This window comes from Salvelinus alpinus, chromosome 17, assembly GCF_045679555.1.
Source record: "Salvelinus alpinus chromosome 17, SLU_Salpinus.1, whole genome shotgun sequence".
Classification (NCBI taxonomy): domain Eukaryota; kingdom Metazoa; phylum Chordata; class Actinopteri; order Salmoniformes; family Salmonidae; genus Salvelinus; species Salvelinus alpinus.
Genome location: NC_092102.1, coordinates 22715378 through 22739600, shown reverse-complemented (window position 1 = coordinate 22739600; position 24223 = coordinate 22715378). Strand labels below are relative to the sequence as shown.

Genomic DNA, 24223 nt, shown 5'->3' with positions numbered 1-24223 from the left:
GTAGAAATGCAGACTGTCCAGCACCCTATTCCCTATATAGTGCACTATTTATGACCAAGGCCCATAGTGCTCTGGCCAAAAGTAGTGCATGTTGTAGGGAATAGTGTTCCATTTGGGATACAAACAGACTCTCCAGCACACAGATGGCCAGTGAGGCAGGCTGGGTAGAATATGAACTGGAACAATTCATACGGACAGATTGGAATCTCATATTTGATATATGTGAAACTTCTATGGTTCTTATCTATGGGCCATAAAGCACAGATAATGTATCATTGAGTTGACATGGCACAAGTCAAAAACTCCAGGTTTTAAATCACACTAAGGTTTTAAATCACACAGGTCTAATGTCCAAAACCAATGTTCATAAGACATTGGTCAAAGTTCAGACTTTAAAAAGAAAAATATCAAACTTTGAAAATGTGCTCAGATCTCAGTTAGCAGATTTACTTTCTCTGATTTTGTCTCGTTGCCTTGCTGCAGTTGAATGGGTGCAAAGAAACGGACCTCAGTCCTCAGTATGACTCAGATGTTGGGAAGGGGGCACCAGGCCAGGGCTCAAAACAAGACTGTCAGGCCAGAATTCATTCTCTCTCTCTCTCTCTCTCTCTCTCTCTCTCTCTCTCTCTCTCTCTCTGGCTTTGTCTGTCCGTCTTTTTCAGTAGATGAGTGAGGAAGATAAAAAGAGTTCAGGAACAGCCACAGCGCTGCAAAACTCTATAAAAGGAAGGTAACAGTGAGCCTATGGCCTGTGTGTGCAGACTGAGAGGAAGGGTTGGGGGATGGGGGAACAGGGGTTTGGGGGGTTGTGTAAGATAGAGAAATCCCGCAGCGACTTAATATTTCTGTCTTCTAGAACCCCACGCAGTTGCCACAGATTGAGTCATTGTTGCCTCTGTGTGTGCTAACCGACAACACTGGAAGAAATTAAGTGTAAAATTAGCCCATGAGCTCAGCTCACTGTCATGGTTTTTACAGCAGCATGGCAAGTACCATGAAACAGATTGTGAAAAACAGAGAGGGACACAGTGGTCCTACATCCAAATGTCAACACTCATACTAACATCACTTCTCTCTGAAGCGTCATGGGAGGACAGGGTTACTTGACCGGTCACTGTTGATCTCGACTCCCCCCTACTTCTGTCTGTCTACTCCCCCCTCTCTTTATCCTCATCCACATCAATGGACACCTTTAGCCCAGAGCCTGTACACAACAGAGCCTCTGGCAGCCTGCCAGAGAGTACTGCCAGAGCTGGAGTGAGCAGGGAGAAAGGGGAGTGAGTGAAGGGTGAGGGAGTCAGTTGGGACTGGAGAGATGAGAGAGGGAGAGAGAGGAGTGAGTGAAGGGTGAGGGAGTCAGTTGGGACTGGAGAGATGGGAGAGGGAGAGGGGAGTGAGTGAAGGGTGAGGGAGTCAGTTGGGACTGGAGAGATGGGAGAGGGAGGTAGAGAGTGAATATTTAGAGAAACATGGGAAGCGAGATCATCTGGAACAAACGTTTCACTGTGGTTGGGTTTGTCTTTGGGTGCGAGGACTTTGATGTACAACAGGGTCTCGGAGTGCTGACGCTGTGGTCTAACAATCCTCAACTAAGTTGATTAGTCTACCTCTTGAGTGAAACAGAGGTGCGTGTGTTTGTAAGAGTTGTACGAGTTAAGAGGAGAAAGTTATTTTGGTTGTTTTCATTCTTGTCTAATGATTGTTTTGCTGTCTACACTTTGAGGAGGAAGAGAGGGGGAGTTCATATCAGCAGAAATAATTCCAGAGTTAGCAGCAGTCTCTCTCTCCAGCCCTCTGGACTGTGGATCAGGACTCCTCATACACGTATACACCTGTTGGTCAGGATCCCGGTGAGGCTAAGCGCAGCAGCAGCCACGGTCTGTGGATCTGTGCCTCTGTTCTGGATTGGAAGCCTCTGTCTGTGGACGGTACTGTAGAGGCTTGACCGGACCTGCGTCTGTATCCTGGGTAGAGTGTGGAGATGTCATCTATGTACCCGCACACCAAGGAGCTGTCCAGGACTAGGAAGTCTCTGTCAGACTCACCACCCTCCTCACCCTCTCCCACGGCCAAGAACTTCAGAGTAAGACACCAACTGTTACCTCTCTTGTCGGATCCTCAGAGTAGTTTCTGTAGCCACTGTTTCCGCTTGAATCTTATTTAAACTGTAGAAACGAGTGTTCTCTGCTAGTTTGAATTCCTACGAATTCTATTTAAGTATCACTGATAGTCCCTAATCGTGCGTGTGTGCGTGTGTGCGTTTGTGCGTGCGGGCGGGCGGGCGGGTGCCTTGGTTATCAAAGGCTCTTAAATGCTGATTATGTTGTGGCCGGTTTACTCCCAGCTCTTACAGTAATTGTCACCTCTAGTGTGCTGATCCAATGTGACTCTATGTTAAGCCTAAAAAAAAAAACACCTGACATTACGTGGGTGTTAGTATCTGATATATCATCCAGACTCATTTGATCTGTTGCTCATAGAGAGAAAAAAGGCTTCTCTGTAGATTAGATGTATTTAGGTCTGTGCTCTGGAGGCTCCTTAACACATGACCGAACATGTCACTGTGCCAACCACCTGACTGTTGCACAACCCTTGAAAGAGAGAGATGGGAATGGGGAGAATCTGCGCTGCTTCGGAAGCACAGGGCACCTGGCAGCATAGCCTGGAAAATATTTAGGTATTGAAACATTCCATTTATGATTTCCTGTTGTTTTTCACAGTGTCTTATTAACTGATATGATTGACGTTTATTGATGTGTTATTTATTACCTGATTATTTATTGGTATTGCCTCTGCCTTGGTAGCACAGAGCCACAGTGGAATATGCTCATTTAAATAACAAAAAAGCACAAGAAGAAAAGATGTCAACCATAAAAGTCGGTTTTCAGATGGAAGTAATGGAGACAGGTGCTTAACTATCATGGCCCTCCACTACCACAGTACTAACAGTATAGTATCATGGCCCTCCACTACCACAGTACTGACAGTAGAGTATCATGCCCCTCCACTACCACAGTACTAACAGTATAGTATCATGCCCCTCCACTACCACAGTACTAACAGTAGAGTATCATGCCCCTCCACTACCACAGTACTAACAGTATAGTATCATGGCCCTCCACTACCACAGTACTGACAGTAGAGTATCATGCCCCTCCACTACCACAGTACTAACAGTATAGTATCATGGCCCTCCACTACCACAGTACTGACAGTAGAGTATCATGGCCCTCCACTTCCATAGTACTGACAGTATAGTATCATGCCCCTCCACTTCCACAGTACTGAAAGTAGAGTATCATGGCCCTCCACTACCACAGTACTGACAGTATAGTATCATGCCCCTCCACTACCACAGTACTAACAGTAGAGTATCATGCCCCTCCACTACCACAGTACTAACAGTAGAGTATCATGGCCCTCCACTACCACAGTACTGACAGTAGAGTATCATGGCCCTCCACTACCACAGTACTGACAGTAGAGTATCATGCCCCTCCACTACCACAGTACTAACAGTATAGTATCATGGCCCTCCACTACCACAGTACTGACAGTAGAGTATCATGCCCCTCCACTACCACAGTACTAACAGTAGAGTATCATGCCCCTCCACTACCACAGTACTAACAGTAGAGTATCATGGCCCTCCACTACCACAGTACTGACAGTAGAGTATCATGGCCCTCCACTACCACAGTACTGACAGTAGAGTATCATGGCCCTCCACTACCACAGTACTGACAGTAGAGTATCATGGCCCTCCACTACCACAGTACTAACAGTAGAGTATCATGGCCCTCCACTACCCAGTACTGACAGTATAGTATCATGGCCCTCCACTTCCACAGTACTGACAGTAGAGTATCATGGCCCTCCACTTCCACAGTACTGACAGTATATTATCATGGCCCTCCACTACCACAGTACTGACAGTATAGTATCATGCCCCTCCACTACCACAGTACTAACAGTAGAGTATCATGCCCCTCCACTACCACAGTACTGACAGTAGAGTATCATGCCCCTCCACTACCACAGTACTAACAGTATAGTATCATGGCCCTCCACTACCACAGTACTGACAGTAGAGTATCATGGCCCTCCACTTCCATAGTACTGACAGTATAGTATCATGCCCCTCCACTTCCACAGTACTGAAAGTAGAGTATCATGGCCCTCCACTACCACAGTACTGACAGTATAGTATCATGCCCCTCCACTACCACAGTACTAACAGTAGAGTATCATGCCCCTCCACTACCACAGTACTAACAGTAGAGTATCATGGCCCTCCACTACCACAGTACTGACAGTAGAGTATCATGGCCCTCCACTACCACAGTACTGACAGTAGAGTATCATGCCCCTCCACTACCACAGTACTAACAGTATAGTATCATGGCCCTCCACTACCACAGTACTGACAGTAGAGTATCATGCCCCTCCACTACCACAGTACTAACAGTAGAGTATCATGCCCCTCCACTACCACAGTACTAACAGTAGAGTATCATGGCCCTCCACTACCACAGTACTGACAGTAGAGTATCATGGCCCTCCACTACCACAGTACTGACAGTAGAGTATCATGGCCCTCCACTACCACAGTACTGACAGTAGAGTATCATGGCCCTCCACTACCACAGTACTAACAGTAGAGTATCATGGCCCTCCACTACCCAGTACTGACAGTATAGTATCATGGCCCTCCACTTCCACAGTACTGACAGTAGAGTATCATGGCCCTCCACTTCCACAGTACTGACAGTATATTATCATGGCCCTCCACTACCACAGTACTGACAGTATAGTATCATGCCCCTCCACTACCACAGTACTAACAGTAGAGTATCATGCCCCTCCACTACCACAGTACTAACAGTATAGTATCATGGCCCTCCACTACCACAGTACTAACAGTAGAGTATCATGGCCCTCCACTACCACAGTACTGACAGTATAGTATCATGCCCCTCCACTACCACAGTACTGACAGTAGAGTATCATGGCCCTCCACTACCACAGTACTGACAGTAGAGTATCATGGCCCTCCACTACCACAGTACTGACAGTAGAGTATCATGGCCCTCCACTACCACAGTACTAACAGTATAGTATCATGCCCCTCCACTACCACAGTACTGACAGTCGAGTATCATGCCCCTCCACTTCCAAAGTACTGAAATTAGAGTATCATGGCCCTCCATTACCACAGTACTGACAGTATAGTATCATGCCCCTCCACTACCACAGTACTGACAGTCGAGTATCATGCCCCTCCACTTCCACAGTACTGACAGTTGAGTATCATGGCCCTCCACTACCACAGTACTGACAGTATAGTATAATGCCCCTCCACTACCACAGTACTGACAGTAGAGTTTCATGCCCCTCCAATACCACAGTACTGACAGTAGAGTATCATGGCCCTCCACTACCACAGTACTGACAGTATAGTATCATGCCCCTCCACTACCACAGTACTAACAGTAGAATATCATGGCCCTCCACTACCACAGCACTGACAGTATAGTATCATGGCCCTCCACTACCACAGTACTGACAGTATAGTATCATGCCCCTCCACTACCACAGTACTGACATTAGAGTATCATGCCCCTCCACTTCCACAGTACTGACAGTATAGTATCATGGCCCTCCACTACCACAGTACTGACAGTCGAGTATCATGCCCCTCCACTTCCACAGTACTGACAGTAGAGTATCATGGCCCTCCACTACCACAGTACTGACAGTATAGTATCATGCCCCTCCACTACCACAGTACTGACAGTCGAGTATCATGCCCCTCCACTTCCACAGTACTGACAGTATAGTATCATGCCCCTCCACTACCACAGTACTGACAGTAGAGTTTCATGGCCCTCCACTACCACAGTACTGACAGTATATTATCATGGCCCTCCACTACCACAGTACTGACAGTATAGTATCATGCCCCTCCACTACCACAGTACTGACAGTAGAGTTTCATGGCCCTCCACTACCACAGTACTGACAGTATATTATCATGGCCCTCCACTACCACAGTACTGACAGTATAGTATCATGGCCCTCCACTTCCACAGTACTGACAGTATAGTATCATGCCCCTCCACTTCCACAGTACTGACAGTCGAGTATCATGGCCCTCCACTACCAGAGTACTGACAGTCGAGTATCATGGCCCTCCACTACCACAGTACTGACAGTATAGTATCATGGCCCTCCACTACCACAGTACTAACAGTAGAGTATCATGGCCCTCCACTACCACAGTACTAACAGTAGAGTATCATGGCCCTCCACTACCACAGTACTGACAGTATAGTATCATGCCCCTCCACTACCACAGTACTGACAGTAGAGTATCATGGCCCTCCACTACCACAGTACTGACAGTAGAGTATCATGGCCCTCCACTACCACAGTACTGACAGTAGAGTATCATGGCCCTCCACTACCACAGTACTGACAGTAGAGTATCATGGCCCTCCACTACCACAGTACTAACAGTAGAGTATCATGGCCCTCCACTACCACAGTACTGACAGTAGAGTATCATGGCCCTCCACTACCACAGTACTGACAGTATAGTATCATGGCCCTCCACTACCACAGTACTGACAGTATAGTATCATGGCCATCCACTACCACAGTACTAACAGTGTCACGGTCTCCCAATACTGTCAGGAGAATTCCAAAGCTCTGGAGCTCAGGCATGAAGTTTCCATGATGTCAACACAGATAGAAGACATATTTGCAATATTTTCCTGGGAGAAAAAAGTGCACATAAAAAGCGACTGGAAGTGGCATGGTGTGATATGTTTAGAACTCTCCTCATTGTTTATGATGAAAACTTGGTGCATTTCTCTCTGCCAAGGGTGATGTTTTGTTGTGTGCAGCAAAGCAGCAGACATTAAGCTACAGGCCTTGACTGTAAACAAGCAAACACATCTGCCTCCTCAGAGGAAATGCTTAATGTCAAACTTTGGACAAGAGCGGAAATTTGGCCAGAAGTCCTGACGCCTCTCAGTACTTAGACGAGGAGAAGTCTTCCAAGTGAGAATAATAAGCCAAAATGGGGAGGTACTTTAGTTGCTTACTCTTATCAGTAATTTCCTAAATTATGGCCAGAAACAGGAGAGATCTGCAGTGAATAGCTGGAAAAGCAGCATAGGCTTTTATGGTTATGTGTACAGTACAGTAGCCTATGGTCATTCCGGTAGGGTGGAACTCACTCATATTTTCCAGGCGGGTGAACGGTCAAGAGTCCAGGCAGCCAGCCTCGGGGATAAGAGGTGAGAAGAAGAGAGAGGAGGGGGCTGACCATTAAAGCGGTCTTTCAAGAAATGAAACACTTTGCAGAGCAATAACATTAAGCACAGCCTCGCTCTGATAGGCTTTGCATCAGGGCTGGGACAGGGCGGGAGCTGATTATAAAGCATACATAGTGTGTAGGGGGGAGTGATGGTAACTGTGGAGTGTTTATATACATTGCCTTCAGAAAGTATTCACACACCTTGACTTTTCCACATTTTGTTGTGTTACAGCCTGAATTTTAAATTGATTACATTTAGATTTTGTGTCACTGATCTCCACACAATATCCGAATATTGTCAAAGTCGAATTATGTTTTTAGAAATGTTTACAAAATAAATACAAATTATTGGGTCAATAAGAATTCCACCATTTTGTTATGGCAAGCTTAAATAAGTTCAGGAGTAAACATGTCCTTAATAACAAGTAACATAATAAGATGCATGGACTCACTCTGTGTGCACTAATAGTTTTTAGCATGATTTTCAAATGACTACCCCATCTCTGTACCCCACACATACAATTATCTGTAAGGTACCTCAGTCGAGTGGTGAATTTCAAGCACATATTCAACCACAAAGACCAGGGACGTTTTCCAGTTGTTTGCAAAGAAGGGCACCTATTGGTAGATGGATTTTTTTTAAAGCAGACATTGAATATCCATTTGAATATGGTGCAGTTATTAATTACACTTTGAATGGTCTATCAAAAACCCAGTCACTACAAATATACAGGCACCCTTCCTAACTCAGTTGCCGGAGAGGAAGGAAACCGCTCAGGGATTTCACCATGAGGCCAATGGTGTCTTTAAAACAGTTGCGGAGTTTAATGGCTGTGATAGGAGAAAACTGAGGATGGATCAACAACATTGTAATTACTCCACAATACTAACATAAAAGACAGAGAAAAATGCTAAATTAAAATTTCAAAACATGCATCCTTTTTGCAATAAGGCACTAAAGTACTGCGAACAATGTGGCAAAGAAATTTACTTTATGTCCTGAATACAATCACATTTCAATCAATCAAATGTATTTATAAAGCCCTTTTAACATCAGCTGATGTCACAAAATGCTATACAGAAACCCAGCCTAAAACCCCAAACAGCAATCAATGCAGATGTAGACACATGGTAGAAGTACAAAGCCTTATGTTTGGGGCAAACACAACACATCACTGAGTACAACTCTTCATATTTTCAAGCATGGTGGTAGCTGCATCATGTTATGGGTATGCTTGAACATCGGCAAGGACTACAGTAGAGCTAAGCACAGGCAAAATCCTAGAGGAAAACTTGGTTCACTCTGCTTTCCAACAGACACTGGAAGATAAATTTACCTTTCAGCAGGACAATTACCTAAAACACAAGGCCAAATATACGCTGGAGTTGCTTACCAAGACAACATTGAATGTTCCTGAGTGGCATTGTTACAGCTTTCACTTAAATCATTTTGAAAATCTATGGCAAGACTTGAAAATGTCTGTCTAACAACCAATTTGACAGAGCTTGAAGACATTTTTTAAGAATAATGGGCAAATATTGTACAATCCAGGTGTCCAAAGCTCTTAGAGACTTAACCAGAAAGACTCAGAGCCGTAATTGCTGTCAAAAGAGATTCTAACATGTATTGAATACTTATATAATCAATATATATATTCGTTTTTTATTTTCCATGAATTAAAAATACATTTTTTAAATGTTTGACATTTGTATTTTGTTTAGATCGTTGACAAAAAATGACAATCAAATAAATGTTAAGCATGCATGGAAGGCATAGAAACCATATATTATGAGGGTAATAGGACATACAATTATTTCCATTACAGATTCAAAAAGACATTTTGGACTGACCAATGTAGATATTTTTAAATACATGCAACTTAAAAGTTTAATATCACAAAATGTTGATTTGTAATCTTTTGGACATCAGAGCAATCTTGAGAGAATCCTATTTGAGTCAGAAAAGGATATTCATATGATAGGTAAGATATACAAAACCTTGCAGAGCCTATCCAACTGACAGTCGCTTAGGAAAAAATATTAACAATTGGAACCAAGATTTAAAATTATCTGATATTGGAATTAGGAACATAACTAACGGAATTACAGTTCACTAAAATGTACGATTATTCCAGTATAAACTTATATCTAGAATTTATTATACAAGGGACAACATTCACAAATTGTACAGCACAGCCATGTCTATACAATTTGTGAATGTTGACAATGACTTAATAATCTATGCCTTCAGGGAATGCTTCAAAGTCCAAAAGCTATGGGCAGAGTTAGAAAGTTGTCTGTGAGAAGAATTACAAAGTACATTTACTTTGAATCAATCTGCATATTAAAAGACATGGCATATGAGGGTACAGTGAGAGAAACAAAATGGTGCAGTTTGAGGCCATGTGGCAGAGAGTGATGTGGGCGCTGGAGATGGGGGTGTGAGTAGGTGGGTCTGGGTAGGGTGATGTCATTGATGTTTGTGTGTGTTTGTATGCTGTCGTTTGTATGTGTAAGTTTTGTATTGTTTAAAATGTACATATATATCATTGTTTATTTAATCCCACTTTGTAACAATACAAAATGTGGAAAAAGTCAAGGCGTGTGAATACTTTCTGAAGGGACTGTAGGGAGTGTACTAAGGAGTGACCCTCCACAGCAGCCCAGTCAACCCCCAGCATGTGTACTGTACAGCAGCAGACCCTCTGTGTGCTGGTTGGTCGTGACGAGTTGTAAACCCATTGGCTGTGTGTTTACAGAGAACCCACAGTGCAGTTCATCAATCTAAGGTTGTGTTGTTATTTCTACCCTGTTGGAATGTCTCCCCAGGCATCTGTTAGGCCTTACATGGCTTATGGAGTCCCATGCAGATTCTGATTCTTTTTATATAAATAGAGAGAGAGGACTTTGACCAGGCGCAGTGCCATCAGGGTCCCATCATATATCTCTTTGTTACTCTATAAGGTTCTGCTAGATAACTTAGAACACAGTGTAGGTTGCATCCCTAAACTCACTGCATCCTGAGGCACTTCTACTACCCATTTCCATAGCCGCTCGGCCCCACTACAAAGTCTTGCAGCGTTTTGGCCCAATGCTAAGGAACCCAGATGTTTTTAGGTGAGATCAAAGCCCACATCACTGTTTGACTATGTTCATTTACAATGTTTCAGGATGCATACACATTGTAAAAGAATTAGAAATAAATTAACTTGGCAAGAATTTTTGATTAGCTCTGGGAAAAAAACATTGGGGAAATTCATCTCTGTAATTCATTAATCTGTGAAATAGGTCCCACATGTCTGATCCCTGAGCCTCTGGCCCGCTCACTATAAGGCTAACGGAGCTAAAATAGAAGGAGATTTAGAAATGTCACAATGGATGTTTCTGCATGACCTAGATTAGTGTTTCCCAAACTGTGGTACTGATTTGGGTACCCCTGCTATCTCCAAGCCAGCTCCAGGAGGTACCTGGAAATGACTAGTGCCATTATTCACAGTGTAAGAATATTTATGGAGACTTGTTGCTCAAAGCCCAAATTCCTTTACTATTAGTTCAGTACAAATTAGCACTCGTAAGTACCCTTAAACTTATTCCAGCAGTTACATAATGAGCTGATAGGTTTCATTAGTCTTATACAGTATGTCTTAGGTGTAACGCAACTGAGAAAGGTTTCACATCAAAAGTGAGAAAATATGTCTGTTTGGATACTAATTCTAGCCTCAAGTGAGACTCAAGTGAGCTGCCTATCAGTGAAACTGTAGATAGATTGTCAAAGACATGAGATCACCCAGTGTTAGTGTTTTATCCTATATAGTTCATCAGAGCAGTCATCCTGGCCCTCTCATCCTTGGCCCTTCTTCATCAGATGTCACTGGGGTCCCTCTGTCCCTGGATGGAGATGAGGCTAGATGGAGTCGAAGACATGACCACATAAGGCCAGGCAGCTTTGGCAGTGCTGTATAAACATTCACAGAGGAGAGGACGCTCTCTCATGGTGCGCCTTGAATTTACCTCCCCTCCATGTGGATGTTACAGTGTATGAGCCTCCAAATAAAGACCAGGCACTTAGGTCTGCTTCTGCTCTTGGGTTTGTCCTGCATAAATAGTATTTTTGTTGTCTCGACAATATATAACTCTTATTTAATTTAGTATGTAATGTTATTCTTATTTTGTTCTTGTCTATAACTGTTCTGTACTCTGTAATGTATTTTGTTTTTCTGTGGACCCCCGATAGAGTAGCTGGTGCATGTGCAATAGCTAATGGGGATCCTGATAAACTAAACTAAACAACAGTGCATTATCACATGCAGCTATCCATACAAAAGGAATCTGCAGTATTTGAATGGTGAACTGTAATGCACTTATTAAACAAGGTTTCAGATTTAGATATGATACATTTTCACCAGTTAGTTTTGATGTAATCAACTACTTTTTCAAAGTAGCTTTAGCTTTCTAAACTATATTTCTCTGTAGCTTTATAGCTCAACTTCTTCCAGTGTGAAGTAATTGGTAGCTTGGTAAACTATATTTTCAGAGTAGCCTCCCCAACACTGACAGACCAGGGTGTCATCCAGAGTGGTTCCACAAAGTATAGATCCGGGAATAAGCTGATCTCTTTGTAAGTGTTTGAAAGGCTCTCTTTCCCAGGCAGGAGAACAGCTCCAAATCTCAAAGAATGCAAGAGAACATGAAATCTGTCCAGACATCACAAGGATATCACACTCTGTCCTGTCTCTCCCTCTTTTGATCCCTCTCTCTTTTTATCGCTCTCTCTTTTTCACAATTTCAAAATGTTCTCTGTATCGTGTCATGTCATAATGTGCACTTATCAAGGATCAGCAACCATGGGGCATGTCTATCGACTCTCAGCCCAGCACCCTACCCTACTCTGCCCCTTAGTCACTGTCACTAGCCGGCTAAAATCAGGTACTCTACCCTGCACCTTAATGACTACTGCTCTATGTACATAGTCATGAACACTGGTCACTTTAAACATTTTGGCATACTATTTATATACAGTTGAAGTCGGACGTTTACATACACCTTAGCCAAATACATTTAAACTCAGTTTTTCACAATTCCTGACATTTAATTTAAAAATTGCCTGTCTTAGGTCAGTTAGGATCACCACTTTATTTTAAGAACATGAAATGTCAGAATTATAGTAGAGAGAATGATTTATTTCAGATTTGATTTCTATCATCACATTCCCAGTGGGTCAGAAGTTTACATACACTCAATTAGTATTTGGTAGCATTGCCTTTAAATTGTTTAACTTGGGTCAAACGTTTCGGGTAGCCTACCACAAGCTTCCCACAATAAGTTGGGTGAATTTTGGCCCATTCCTCCTGACAGAGCTGGTGTAACTGAGTCAGGTTTGTTGGCCTCCTTGCTCGCACATGCTTTTTCAGTTCTGCCCACACATTTTCTATAGGATTCAGGTCAGGGCTTTGTGATGGCCACTCCAATACCTTGACGTTGTTGTTGATAAGCCATTTTGTCACAACTTTGGAAGTATGCTCATTTGCGACCAAGCATTTACTTCCTGACATGTCTTGAGATGTTGCTTCAATATATCCACATCATTTTCCTGCCTCATGATGCCATCTATTTTGTGAAGTGCACCAATCCCTCCTGCAGCAAAGCACCCCCACAACATGATGCTGCCACCCCCGTGCATCACGGTTGGGATGGTGTTCTTCGGCTTGCAAGCCTCACCCTTTTTACTCCAAACATAACGATGGTCATTATGGCCAAACAGTTCTATTTTTGTTTCATCAGACCAGAGGACATTTCTCCAGAAAGTACAATCTTTGTCCCCATGTGCAGTTGCAAACCGTAGTCTGGCTTTTTTATGGCGGTTTTGGAGCAGTGGCTTCTTCCTTGCTGAGCGGCCGTTCAGGTTATGTCGATATAGGACTCGTTTTACTGTGAATATAGATACTTTTGTACCTATTTCCTCCAGCATCTTCACAAGGTCCTTTGCTGTTGTTCTGGGATTGATTTGCACTTTTCGCACCAAAGTACGTTCATCTCTAGGAGACAGAACGCATCTCCTTCCGGAGCGGTATGACGGCTGCGTGGTCCCATGGTGTTTATATTTGCTTACTATTGTTTGTACAGATGAACGTGGAACCTTCAGGCGTTTGGAAATTGCTCCCAAGGATGAACCAGACTTGTGGAGGTCTTTGCTGATTTCTTTTTATTTTCCCATGATGCCAAGCAAAGATACACTGAGTTTGAAGGTAGGCCTTGAAATACATACACAGGTACACCTCCAATTGACTCAAATGATGTCAATTAGCCTATCAGAAGCTTCTAAAGCCATGATTTAATTTTTGGGAATTTTCCAAGCTGTTTGAAGGCACAGTCAACTTAGTGTCTGTAAACTTCTGACCCACTGGAATTGTGATACAGTGAATTATAAGTGAAATAATCTGTCTGTAAGCAATTGTTGGAAAATTACTTGTGTCATGCACAAAGTAGATGTCCTAACCGACTTGCCAAAACTATAGTTGGTTAACAATACATTTGTGGAGTGGTTGAAAAACGAGTTTTAATGACTTCAACATAATTGTATGTAAACTTCCGACTTCATCTGTATATAAAAAATATATACAGTATGTCTTTGGTGCTTGTTTGACATTTACTGTATGGATTGATAGGAACTAGAAACATAAGCATTTCACTGCACCTGCAATAACACCTACTAACTGTGTACGTGAGCAATAAGATTTGATTTAATTTGAACATAGTGTTGATAGGCCTAGTCATTATTGAGTGCAGACAACCATATTTGATGCCTTCCTCACTAAGAACAGAGAGCACAGATGGAAACTAAAGATAAACATGTTGGACCGGACATATTCTAGACTTTACACTTTATTCAAGTAAATGGCTAATATCCGTACACAATTAACCAACTGAAAGGCAGTAAACACCTCCGGTCAGGCCTGGGCAGCCATGCAGTCATATAGTCAGGACCAGATCACGCCAAGCCAGTATGTGTCCCAAATGGTATCCTATTCCCTACATCCCCATAGGGCTCTGGTCAAAAGCAGTGCACTAAATAGGGAATAGGGTGCTATTTGAGACACAGCCATTATGATATGGCTGATACCCTGAGGTCATCACTTGGAGTCTGTCACCCAGTAAACTGGGATCTTTAGCGACATGATGTCAACTCTGCGCTGCAGGCATCTGCATGGCAAACACTCACTAAAAGATTAACAGGGCTTACTAGAGACACAAGCAGATCACTTGTGTAGGCCTATGCAATCCCTGTCCTTTGGGACACAAGGCATCTGAACACAATGTGGCTTGGATGTTACAAAGGTTCTCTTTTTCTTTGCATGGTGTCCTAATGGAAAATATTTTAGTCTCTGGTTGATACTTCATACAATGGAAATGTCTCAGATTGATTTCATACAGTAAAAGCTGTTTGTGATTACGTTTCTGACTTTACTTTTCTCTGTTCATTTTCAGCATGACAGGGCATCAAGGTATGTACAGATTTAGATATTCCTTCTCTTGCATTCTTCTAAATCTGATAGCTATTTTTGTTTTTTAGCTCATGAGATATACAGAACCAGTCAAAAGTTTGGACATATCTACTCCTTCAAGGGTTTTTCTTTATTTTTACTATTTTCTACATTGTAGAATAATAGTGAAGACATCAAAACTATGAAATAACACATATGGAATCATGTAGAAACCAAAAAGGTGTTAATCAAATCAAAATATATTTTAGATTTTAGATTCTTCAAAGTAGCCACCCTTTGCCTTGATGACAGCTTTGCACACTCTTGGCATCCTCTCAACCAGCTTCACCTGGAATGCTTTTCAGGAGTTCCCACATATGCTGAGCACTTGTTGGCTGCTTTACCTTCACTATGTGGTCCAACTCATCCCAAACCATCTCAATTGGGTTGAGGTTGGGTGATTGTGGAGGCCAGGTCATCTGATGCAGCACTCCATCACTCTCCTTCTTGGTCAAATAGCCCTTACACAGTCTGGAGGTGTGTTGGGTCATTGTCCTGTTCAAAAACAAATGATAGTCCTACTAAGCGCAAATCAGATGGGATGGCATATCGCTGCAGAATGCTGTGTTAGCCATGCTGGTTAAGTGTGCCTTGAATTCTAAATAAATCAGCAACAATGTCACCAGCAAAGCACCATCACACCACCTCCTCTATGCTTCACGGTGGGAACCACACATGCAGAGATCATCCATTCACCTACTCTGCATCTCACAAAGACATAGGGTTTTGAACCAAAAATCTCAAATTTGGACTCATCAGACCAAAGGACAGATTTGCACCGGTCTAATGTACATTACTCATGTTTCTTGGCCCAAGCAAGTCTCTTCTTATTATTGGTGTCCTTTAGTAGTGGTTCTTTGCAGCAATTCGACCATGAAGGCCCGATTCATGCAGTCTCCTCTGAACTGTTGATGTTGAGATGTGTCTGTTACTTGAACTCTGTGAAGCATTTATTTGGGCTGCAATTTCTGAGGCTGGTAACTCTAATGAACTTGTCCTCTGCAGCAGAGGTAACTCTGGGTCTTTATTTCCTGTGGTGGTCCTCATGAGAGCCAGTTTCATCATAGCGCTTGATGGTTTTTGCGACTGCACTTTGAGAAACATTTTAAAGTTCTTGAAATGTTCTGTATTGACTGACCATCATAACTTAAAGTAATGATGGACTGTCGTTTCCCTTTGCTTATTTGAGCTGTTCCTGCCATAATATGGACTTGGTCTTTTACCAAATAGGGCTGTCTTCTGTATACCAACCCTACCTTGTCACAACACAACTGATTGGCTCAAATGCATTAAGAAAGAAAGAAATTCCACAAATTAACTTTTAACAAGGCACACCTGTTAATTGAAATGCATTCCATGTGACTACCTCATGAAGCTGGTTGAGAGAATGCCAATAGTGTGCAAAGCTGTCGTCAAGGCAAAGGCTGGCTACTTTGAAGAATCTCAAATATAAAATATATTTTGATTTGTTTAACACTTTTTGGGTTACTACATGATTCCATAGTTTTGATGTCTTCCTTATTATTCTACAATGTAGAAAACAGTAAAAATAAAGAAAAACCCTTGAATGAGTAGCTGTGTCCAGACTTTTAACTGGTACTGTACATACAGCACTCCAAATAGATTTCTCTATGTCAATGTTTCAACAGTGTTTGTTTCATGAATGTCAGTGTTTCAACACTGTTGCAATGTCAGCTGTGTTGCTGGATGTTGTAAACCACCCACTCAAGGAGGTGTGCTTCCGTCTTCCTCCCAGGTTGGACTCTGGAGGTGGGGACAGCAAGGCTGAACCCCTGGGCAGAACCAGCTCCTACACACGGAGGGAGACCAGACTGGCAGCATTGAACAAGCAGGAGGATGACACCAGCCCGAGGGACTACAAGAAGGTAGGCCTACTGTAGAACCCAGAAGGGAAGCAGAAGATTGCTCTGAAAAATGTATTTTATTATCTTAACAAGACCAACTGGTATAAAAAATAATGAACTAACACATATGGAATCATGTAGTAACCAAAAAAGTGTTAAACGAATCAAAATATGTTTTATATTTGAGATTCTTCAAGGTAACCACCCTTTGCCTTGATGACAGTTTTGATTCACCTGGTGCAGAGCTGGACTATCATAGGACAAATGTGGCATAAGTATTAACCGTTTGGTTTGTCCTCTTTCAGATGTATGAAGACGCCTTGGCAGAGAATGACAAGCTCAAGTCCCGGCTGGATGACAGCAAACACGAGCTGACCAAGATCCGCTCCCAGCTGGACAAAGTCAACCAGGTACAGTAATACTGCACACAACACTGACACTGTCCTGTATAGCCATCTGTAGACTATCTTAATTAAGTTCAGTCTAGTTCACACGTCTCAACAACATGCATATTGCATTTTAGCAATACATTGTTCAAAGCAACCGCAAGATGATTAGAGAATGAACCAGTGTACCCCCTACGAAGTTTTCAAACATACTGTATTTCAAATTCAGTTTTATCCCATTTTAAATCAACCCACTGCAGTATTTTTTTCACTTTGTGATAACAGTGCCACTCTGTCTTACAGAAACAGGACAGAATAGCTGAACGATCCACTGTACTTGAATCAGAAAAAAGGGTATTTATCACTTATTCTTGAGGGCCTCTTTTTCTTTTTTTTCACGAAGCCATCTGCCTCATCTGCCTCATCTACTTGATTTCACCACTCCAATTCTCTTTCAATCCTGACAGCTTGACGTCAACATTTTCTTTCACTCTCCTCTTTTTTTCTTATCTCGTCACACCCTGATCTGTTTCACCTGTCTTGGTGATTGTCTCCACCCACCTCCAGGTGTCTCCTGTTTTCCCCATTAGTCCCCGGTGTATTTATCCCTGTGTTTCCTGTCTCTCTGTGCCAGTTTGTCATGTTTTGCCAAGTCAACCAATGTTTCTCCTGGCTCCTATTTTTCCCAGTCTCTGTTTTATCCTAGCCCTCCTGGTTTTGACCCTTGCCTGTCCTGGCGCCGAATCCGCCTGCCTGACCACTCTGCCTGTCCTGACCTCGAGCATGCCTATCCCCTGATACTGTTTGGACTGTGACCTGGCTTATGAACTCTCGCCTGTCCCCGACCTGTCTTTTGCCTACCCCTTTTGGTGTAATAAATATCGTAGCTCAACCATCTGCCTCCTGTGTCTGCATTTGGGTCTCACCTTGTGCCCTTATTGTGCCCTTGTGCCACCATTGGGAGGCATGAGGAGCTACTGCTGGACCTTTTGGAAGGGCTTCGTTCCCTGACGGAACGCCACAACCAAGGGTTCAAGGCTATTATGGAGCAAATCAGTGAGTTAGCTCATAGGCAGCCTGCCACCTCTGAGACCTCCCAACCACCCAGTAACCTTTCTACTACTAGTGGATTTTTTTCAACCTACCCCGGCTCCTCGAGAACCCTGCTTACCTCCTCCGGAGCGTTATGCAGGCAATCCTGGTACCTGCCGGCCGTTCCTTCCCCAGTGCTCCCTCATTTTTGAACTCCAGCCCTCTTCGTTCCTGTCGGGCTGATCGAAGATAGCGTATTTAATGTCCGGAAGGGCACTCTCCTGGGCAACGGTTGTGTGGGAGCAGCAATCCGCTGTGTGCCATAGTTTGGAGGAATTAATGGCAGAAGTGAGGAAGGTTTTCGATTCTCCGGTGCCCGGGAGGGAGGCGGCGGGACATTATATAGCCACTTGCCCGGGTTAAGAAACCCTTTTTTAGTGGGTACAAGTGCTCTGGTGAGCCAGACTGGGAGTCCCCTAACTTCCATCACCCGTCCACCTTTTTTTGTGATTCTGCTGTGGGGAGACCAGTCTAAGTCTCTCCGGGTGCTCATTGCCTTTGGGGCTGATGAAAGTTTTATGGATGCTACCATGGTTTCTGAATTAAGTAATCCACTCAACTTCTCTCTGTCCACATGGATGCAAGGGCACTGGACGGCCGCTCTACTGAAAGAGTCACCCGTAGCACTGTGCCCGTTCATACAGTATATGGGTATCAGGAAACCAAAGTGAGACCATACAGTTCCTCCTCATCTTTTTTTTCTCTCCCCCCCATGTTCCTGTGGTTTTGGGATTTTCTTGGCTCCAGAAACACAGTCCTGTTATTGACTGGACCACGAGCTCCATCCTGGGTTGGAGCCCGTTTTGTCATTCTCATTGCCTTGAAGCGGCACAGCCGTCCTTGAGACGTATCCCCTCAGGACGTAAGCAAATCCACGGATGTCTCTGCCATCCCCACTGAGTACCATGACACCCTGGAGGTCTTCAGTAAGGCACGGGCTACTTCTCTTCCCCCGCACCATCCTATGATTGTGCCATTGATCTCCTCCCAGGTACCACACCACCTCGTGGTCGTCTATATTCTCTATCCGTCCCGGAGACCAAGCCCATGGAGGAATACATTGAGGATTCTCTGGCTACTGGAGGCATCCGTCTGTCTGCATCTCCTGCCGGCGCGGGGTTTTTCTTTGTGGAGAAGAAGGACAAGACCCTGCGTCCGTGCATTGACTACCGGGGTCTGAATGATATAACGATCAAGAATTGTTACCCCCCTACCACTCCTCTCCTCGGCCTTCGAACCTCTCCAGGTGACAAACATTTTTTCCAAACTGGACCTTCGGAATGCCTACCACCTGGTTTGGATACTCGAAGGAGATGAGTGGAAGACAGCCTTTAACACAGCCAGTGGACATTATGAGTACCAGGTCATGTCATTTGGACTCATCAACGCCCCCGCTGTCTTCCAAGCTCTGGTAAACGATGTGCTCCGGGACATGCTAAACCGCTTCGTGTTCGTCTACCTTGACGACATCCTGTTTTTTTCCCGGTCTGCCCAAGAACACGTTCTTCATGTGAGACAAGTCCTTCAGCACCTCCTGGAGAACCAATTGTTCGTGAAAGCCGAGAAGTGTGAGTTCCACCGCTCTACAATCTCCTTTCTGGGATATGTCATCGCTGATGGAAATGTCCAAATGGATCATGAAAAAGTGAAAGCAGTGGTAGAGTGGCCTCAACCTACGTCCAGGGTGCAGTTACGTTTCCATTTCATTCGGGGCTACAGCACCCTGGCGGCCCCCCTCTCTGCACTCACCTCTCCCAAAGTACCATTCACATGGTTTCCAGTGGTTGACAGAGACCTCGTGGACCTGAAGCATCGGTTCACCACAGCACCCATCCTCGTCAATCCGGATCCATCCCGTCAATTTGTGGTAGAGATCGATGCTTCTGATGTTGGAGTGGGGGCCATCCTGTCCCAGCAATCTGCCCAGGACCAGAAGCTCCATCCCTGTGCCTTCCTGTCCCATCGTCTCAATCCTGCAGAGAGGAACTACGACGTAGGCAACCGAGAACTCCTGTCAGTCAAGATGGAGCTGGAAGAGTGGAGACACTTGCTGGAAGGAGCAGAACAGCCATTCTTGGTTTGGACCGACCATAAACATTTGAAATATCTCCATACAGCCAAGTGCCTTAACTCCAGGCAGGCCTGGTGGGCTTTATTGTTCACCAGATTCAACTTCACCATTTCCTACTGCCCAGGTTCCAAAAATGTGAAGCCTGACGCCCTCTCCCGCCTATACAGTTCCTCTGCCACACCCTCCGTCTCCGAAACCATTCTCCCTACCTCATGCCTTGCGGCTTCAGTGGTCCGCAAGGCACAACATTCCCAGCCTGGACCTGAAGGGGGCCCGGCTAACCGGTTGTTTGTCCCTAACTCATTATGGTCCTGGAATGGGCTCATTCCTCCAGGCTGACCTGTCATCCAGGTTCCCGTTGTATCCTAGCCTTTGTTCGACAATGTTTCTGGTGGCCCACAATGGTTCCTGACATCTCTGCCTTCTTCGCTACGTGCACAGTGTGTTCAGAACAAGACTCCACGGCAAGCTCCTTCTGGCCTCCTTCAGCCACTACCTGTCCCTCATTGTCCCTGGTCCTATATCTCTGGACTTTGTCACTGGGCTCCCTCCATCTGATGGTAACACTGTCATTCTGACGGTATTGGACCGGTTCTCCAAAGGCTGCCCATTCCATCCCTCTCCCCAAACTACCCTCTGCCAAGGAGACAGCCCAGCTTATGGTGCAGCACGTCTTCTGGATCCATGGACTCCCAGTGGACATGGTCTCCAACCGAGGTCCTCAGTTCTTGTCTCAGTTCTGGCGTTCTGCACCCTTATTGGGTCATCGGCCAGCCTGTCCTCCGGATTCCATCCCCAATCCAACGGCCAGTCGGAGCGAGCTAACCAGGACTTAGAAACCACCCTAAGATGCCTGGTCTCAACCAACCCCACTACCTGGAGCCAACAACTGGTCTGGGTGGAGTATGCCGGGAACAGCCTTCCCTAATCAGCCATGGGACTCTTCCCTTTTGAGTGCTATCAACCTTCAATCTTCCCAGAACAAGAGCAGGAGGTCAACGTACCCTCTGACCAGATGTTTGTCCGCTGCTGTCGACATACCTGGAGAAGAGCTCGGGCGGCACTTCTCAAGACCAACTCCAGGTATCGTCAACAAGCGGACCACCGCCGGCCTCCAGCTCCCCGCTACCACAGAGGGTATGGATTTCCACTCGGGACCTGCCCCTTCGGGTGGAGTCCCACAAACTGTCCCCCCGTTTCATGGGGTCCTTTTCCCATCTCTAGGGTCCTTAGTTCCACTGCTGTCCATCTTGTGTAACCCCGTACCCTCCGTATTCACCTGACTTTCCATGTGTCTAGGATTAAGCGCGTGTCTCACAGCCCTTTGTCTTCTGTCTCCAGGCCCATCCCTCCCCCCGTGTCATCAATGGCCATCCAGCATACACGGTTAAACGTCTCCTGGGTGTTCGACCACGGGGCAGGGGTTTACAGTACCTGGTTGACTGGAAGGGTTACGGGCTGGAGGAGAGGTGCTGGGTTCCCGCTAGAGACATCCTGGACCCGGCCCTCATCGCCGACTTTCACCGCCGAAATCCCGGTCAGCCAGGTATGCGCCCAGGTAGGACACCAGGTGGCGTCCCTAGAGGGAAGGTACTGTCATGCCCTGATCTGTTTCACCTGTCTTGGTCTCCACTGTCTCCACTGGTCTCCACTCCATTGTCTCCACCCACCTCCAGGTGTCTCCTGTTTCCCCCATTAGTCCCCGGTGCATTTATCCCTGCATTTCCTGTCTCTCTGTGCCAATTTGTCTTGTTTTGCCAAGTCAACAAGCGTTTCTCCTAGCTCCTATTTTTCCCAGACTCTGTTTTTTCCTAGCCCTCCTGGTTTTGACCCTTGCCTGTCCTGGCGCCGAATCCGTCTGCCTGACCACTCTGCCTGCTCTGACCTCGAGCCTGCCTATCCCCCGGTACTGTTTGGACTCGAACCTGTTCACTGAACCCCTGCCTGTCCTGACCTCGAGCCTGCCTATCCCCTGGTACTGTTTGGACTCGGACCTGTTCACTGAACCCCTGCCTGTCCTGACCTCGAGCCTGCCTATCCCCTGGTACTGTTTGGACTCTGACCTGGTTTATGAACTATCGCCTGACCCCGACCTGTCTTTTGCCTACCCCTTTTGGTGTAATAAATATTGGAGCTCAACCATCTGCCTCCTGTGTCTGCATTTGGGTCTTGCCTTGTGCCCTTATCTGTCTCTTTTTTCCTGATCTCTTCCATGTCATCTTACTGTAGTGTGTTGGTTTCTGTATGTTCATTCCACTATGGGCTCATTATCATGTGTGAGAATCGAAAAATATCTCTTAACTTAAAAGTAGAAATCTTAACATCCATTTTGATTCTGACCCGAACGTCCTGTTCTAACATTTACCCTTCTCAGGAAAAACAGGCTCTGGAGAAGAGGGTAACAGACATGGAGGAGGAGCTCAAGGTAAGGCCTCCACTGTAACAGGAAGGGCAGAGGTCAGTACAAGGCTCTGCTTGGTAATTATAGGAAAACAGGTGAGGTTGAGGGAGTAGGCCAAATTTCAGGCTCATTACCCAGCATCATTCTGAGTATCCCCTGCCAAGGTCAGGGCTCAGGAAAGGGAGTGAGAAACACGCTGCTACAGTCACACACCCAGCAGCACAGCCTGCTGTCTGTTATAGGCTACACATATTTAGCATTTAAAAGAGCGAGGGGGAGAGCAAAACAGCAGCAGGATATCATTCAGGACTGAGTAGATGTCAACCTAATGTAAGTCGGAACCACTTCCAGCAATATCCAAAGGTTAGGATGACAACTCAGCATGTGACACAGAGATGTGAGACGGAAGACGGGAACAGAATGTTTGACCCCATGTTGTGACCCCATGTTGCCTCAGCAGGAAGCTGCCCCAGTGAGAAATTTCCGCTGTGGGTACCAGCCCTGAGCCCCAAGCATGAGGCAGGCTGGCTCAGGGCCAGGGAGGGGGGACGGGACGGTGAGTGGTCTGGTCGCCACGGAGAAGTGATTGACACCTGCCTGTCACCTCACCTCTTTAGAGACCTGGGCATGAACACATGTCTGTGCACACAAACATACACATTGCACACGTTAGAGTACATACACCAAATACGTATGTAAAGTCATATCCCAGCAGGCTGGCTGTAATGTCATTACAACCAGAAACCAGGTTGCTTGGATGTCATTGCAACCAGTTTTGCTCACTGGGATAGAGATATGCACATGCAACATTATACTGACATGCTTTTCCCCTATTCACATATACTGGTGTGTTTCTACACTTTTCCCTGTGCCACAGTGTCTGTCCAATGTGTGGAAATTCTGGTTACTCCCTATGGCTCACTGATCTTGGGTTTTCTTCTTTTGAATAAAGGGCTAGGATTATTCCTGTCAGCCTCTGAAACTTCAGCTCTGGCAACATTTGGGAATTTATCTACAGGGCTTAGTGAAGTCAGCTCTGGTAGATATCAAAGAGTTCAAGAGTGTTGAAACATCATGATGGATAACTATGCATTCTCTCTCAATCTCACCCCTCTGGCTCCCTCCTCTCTCTACTCTCTCTCTCCACTCCAAGATAAACTTTTCAATAGTGGTCCTTCAGAACAGTGTGTTGTGAAAGGCTTACCGAGACAGCACAGAGGAACAGTCTGACATATCCATGAATTTTTCAGTCCGAGTAAAGGCAGACTTCAAATGGTTTCCTCCAAAGTGCCCTGGGGTGTTAGCAGCTGGATCTCCTCCATCTCTTTCTCCCTAGCCTTCTCTCTTTCTCTCTAGCCTTCTTCTCCTCACTGGGCTTCTCTCTTCCCTTTTCCTCAGCTTTTCCCTTCCCTTCAGGCTAATCTTAACTTCTTCCCGTTCTACCTGACTTTCTTCTCCTCTCTGGGTTGCTGAGGGGAAGCCTCTGAGGCCACTCTCTGAGCCACATGGGGCTCGACTTTCCACTGTCTCTGTGTGTGCTGCC

At 45.1% G+C, this 24223-nt stretch overlaps 1 protein-coding gene across 9 annotated transcripts in view; it reads left to right on the top strand.

Annotated features, from left to right (window-relative positions):
• The window catches only part of LOC139542520 (protein phosphatase 1 regulatory subunit 12B-like), a 44293-nt gene that overhangs the window by 16950 nt on the left and 3120 nt on the right, over positions 1-24223 (top strand). For 2 of the 9 annotated variants that reach the window (XM_071348054.1, XM_071348053.1), the window contains exons 6-10: positions 14810-14826; positions 16622-16751; positions 17036-17140; positions 17420-17470; positions 22654-22704. In XM_071348054.1, the coding sequence (XP_071204155.1) occupies positions 14810-14826; positions 16622-16751; positions 17036-17140; positions 17420-17470; positions 22654-22704 (354 nt within the window). Of the gene's footprint in view, positions 1-1326; positions 2084-14809; positions 14827-16621; positions 16752-17035; positions 17141-17419; positions 17471-21620; positions 21870-22653; positions 22705-23137; positions 23237-24223 lie in introns of those variants that run through there. The other 7 variants (XM_071348050.1, XM_071348049.1, XM_071348052.1 and 4 more) reach the window with 7 other exon arrangements.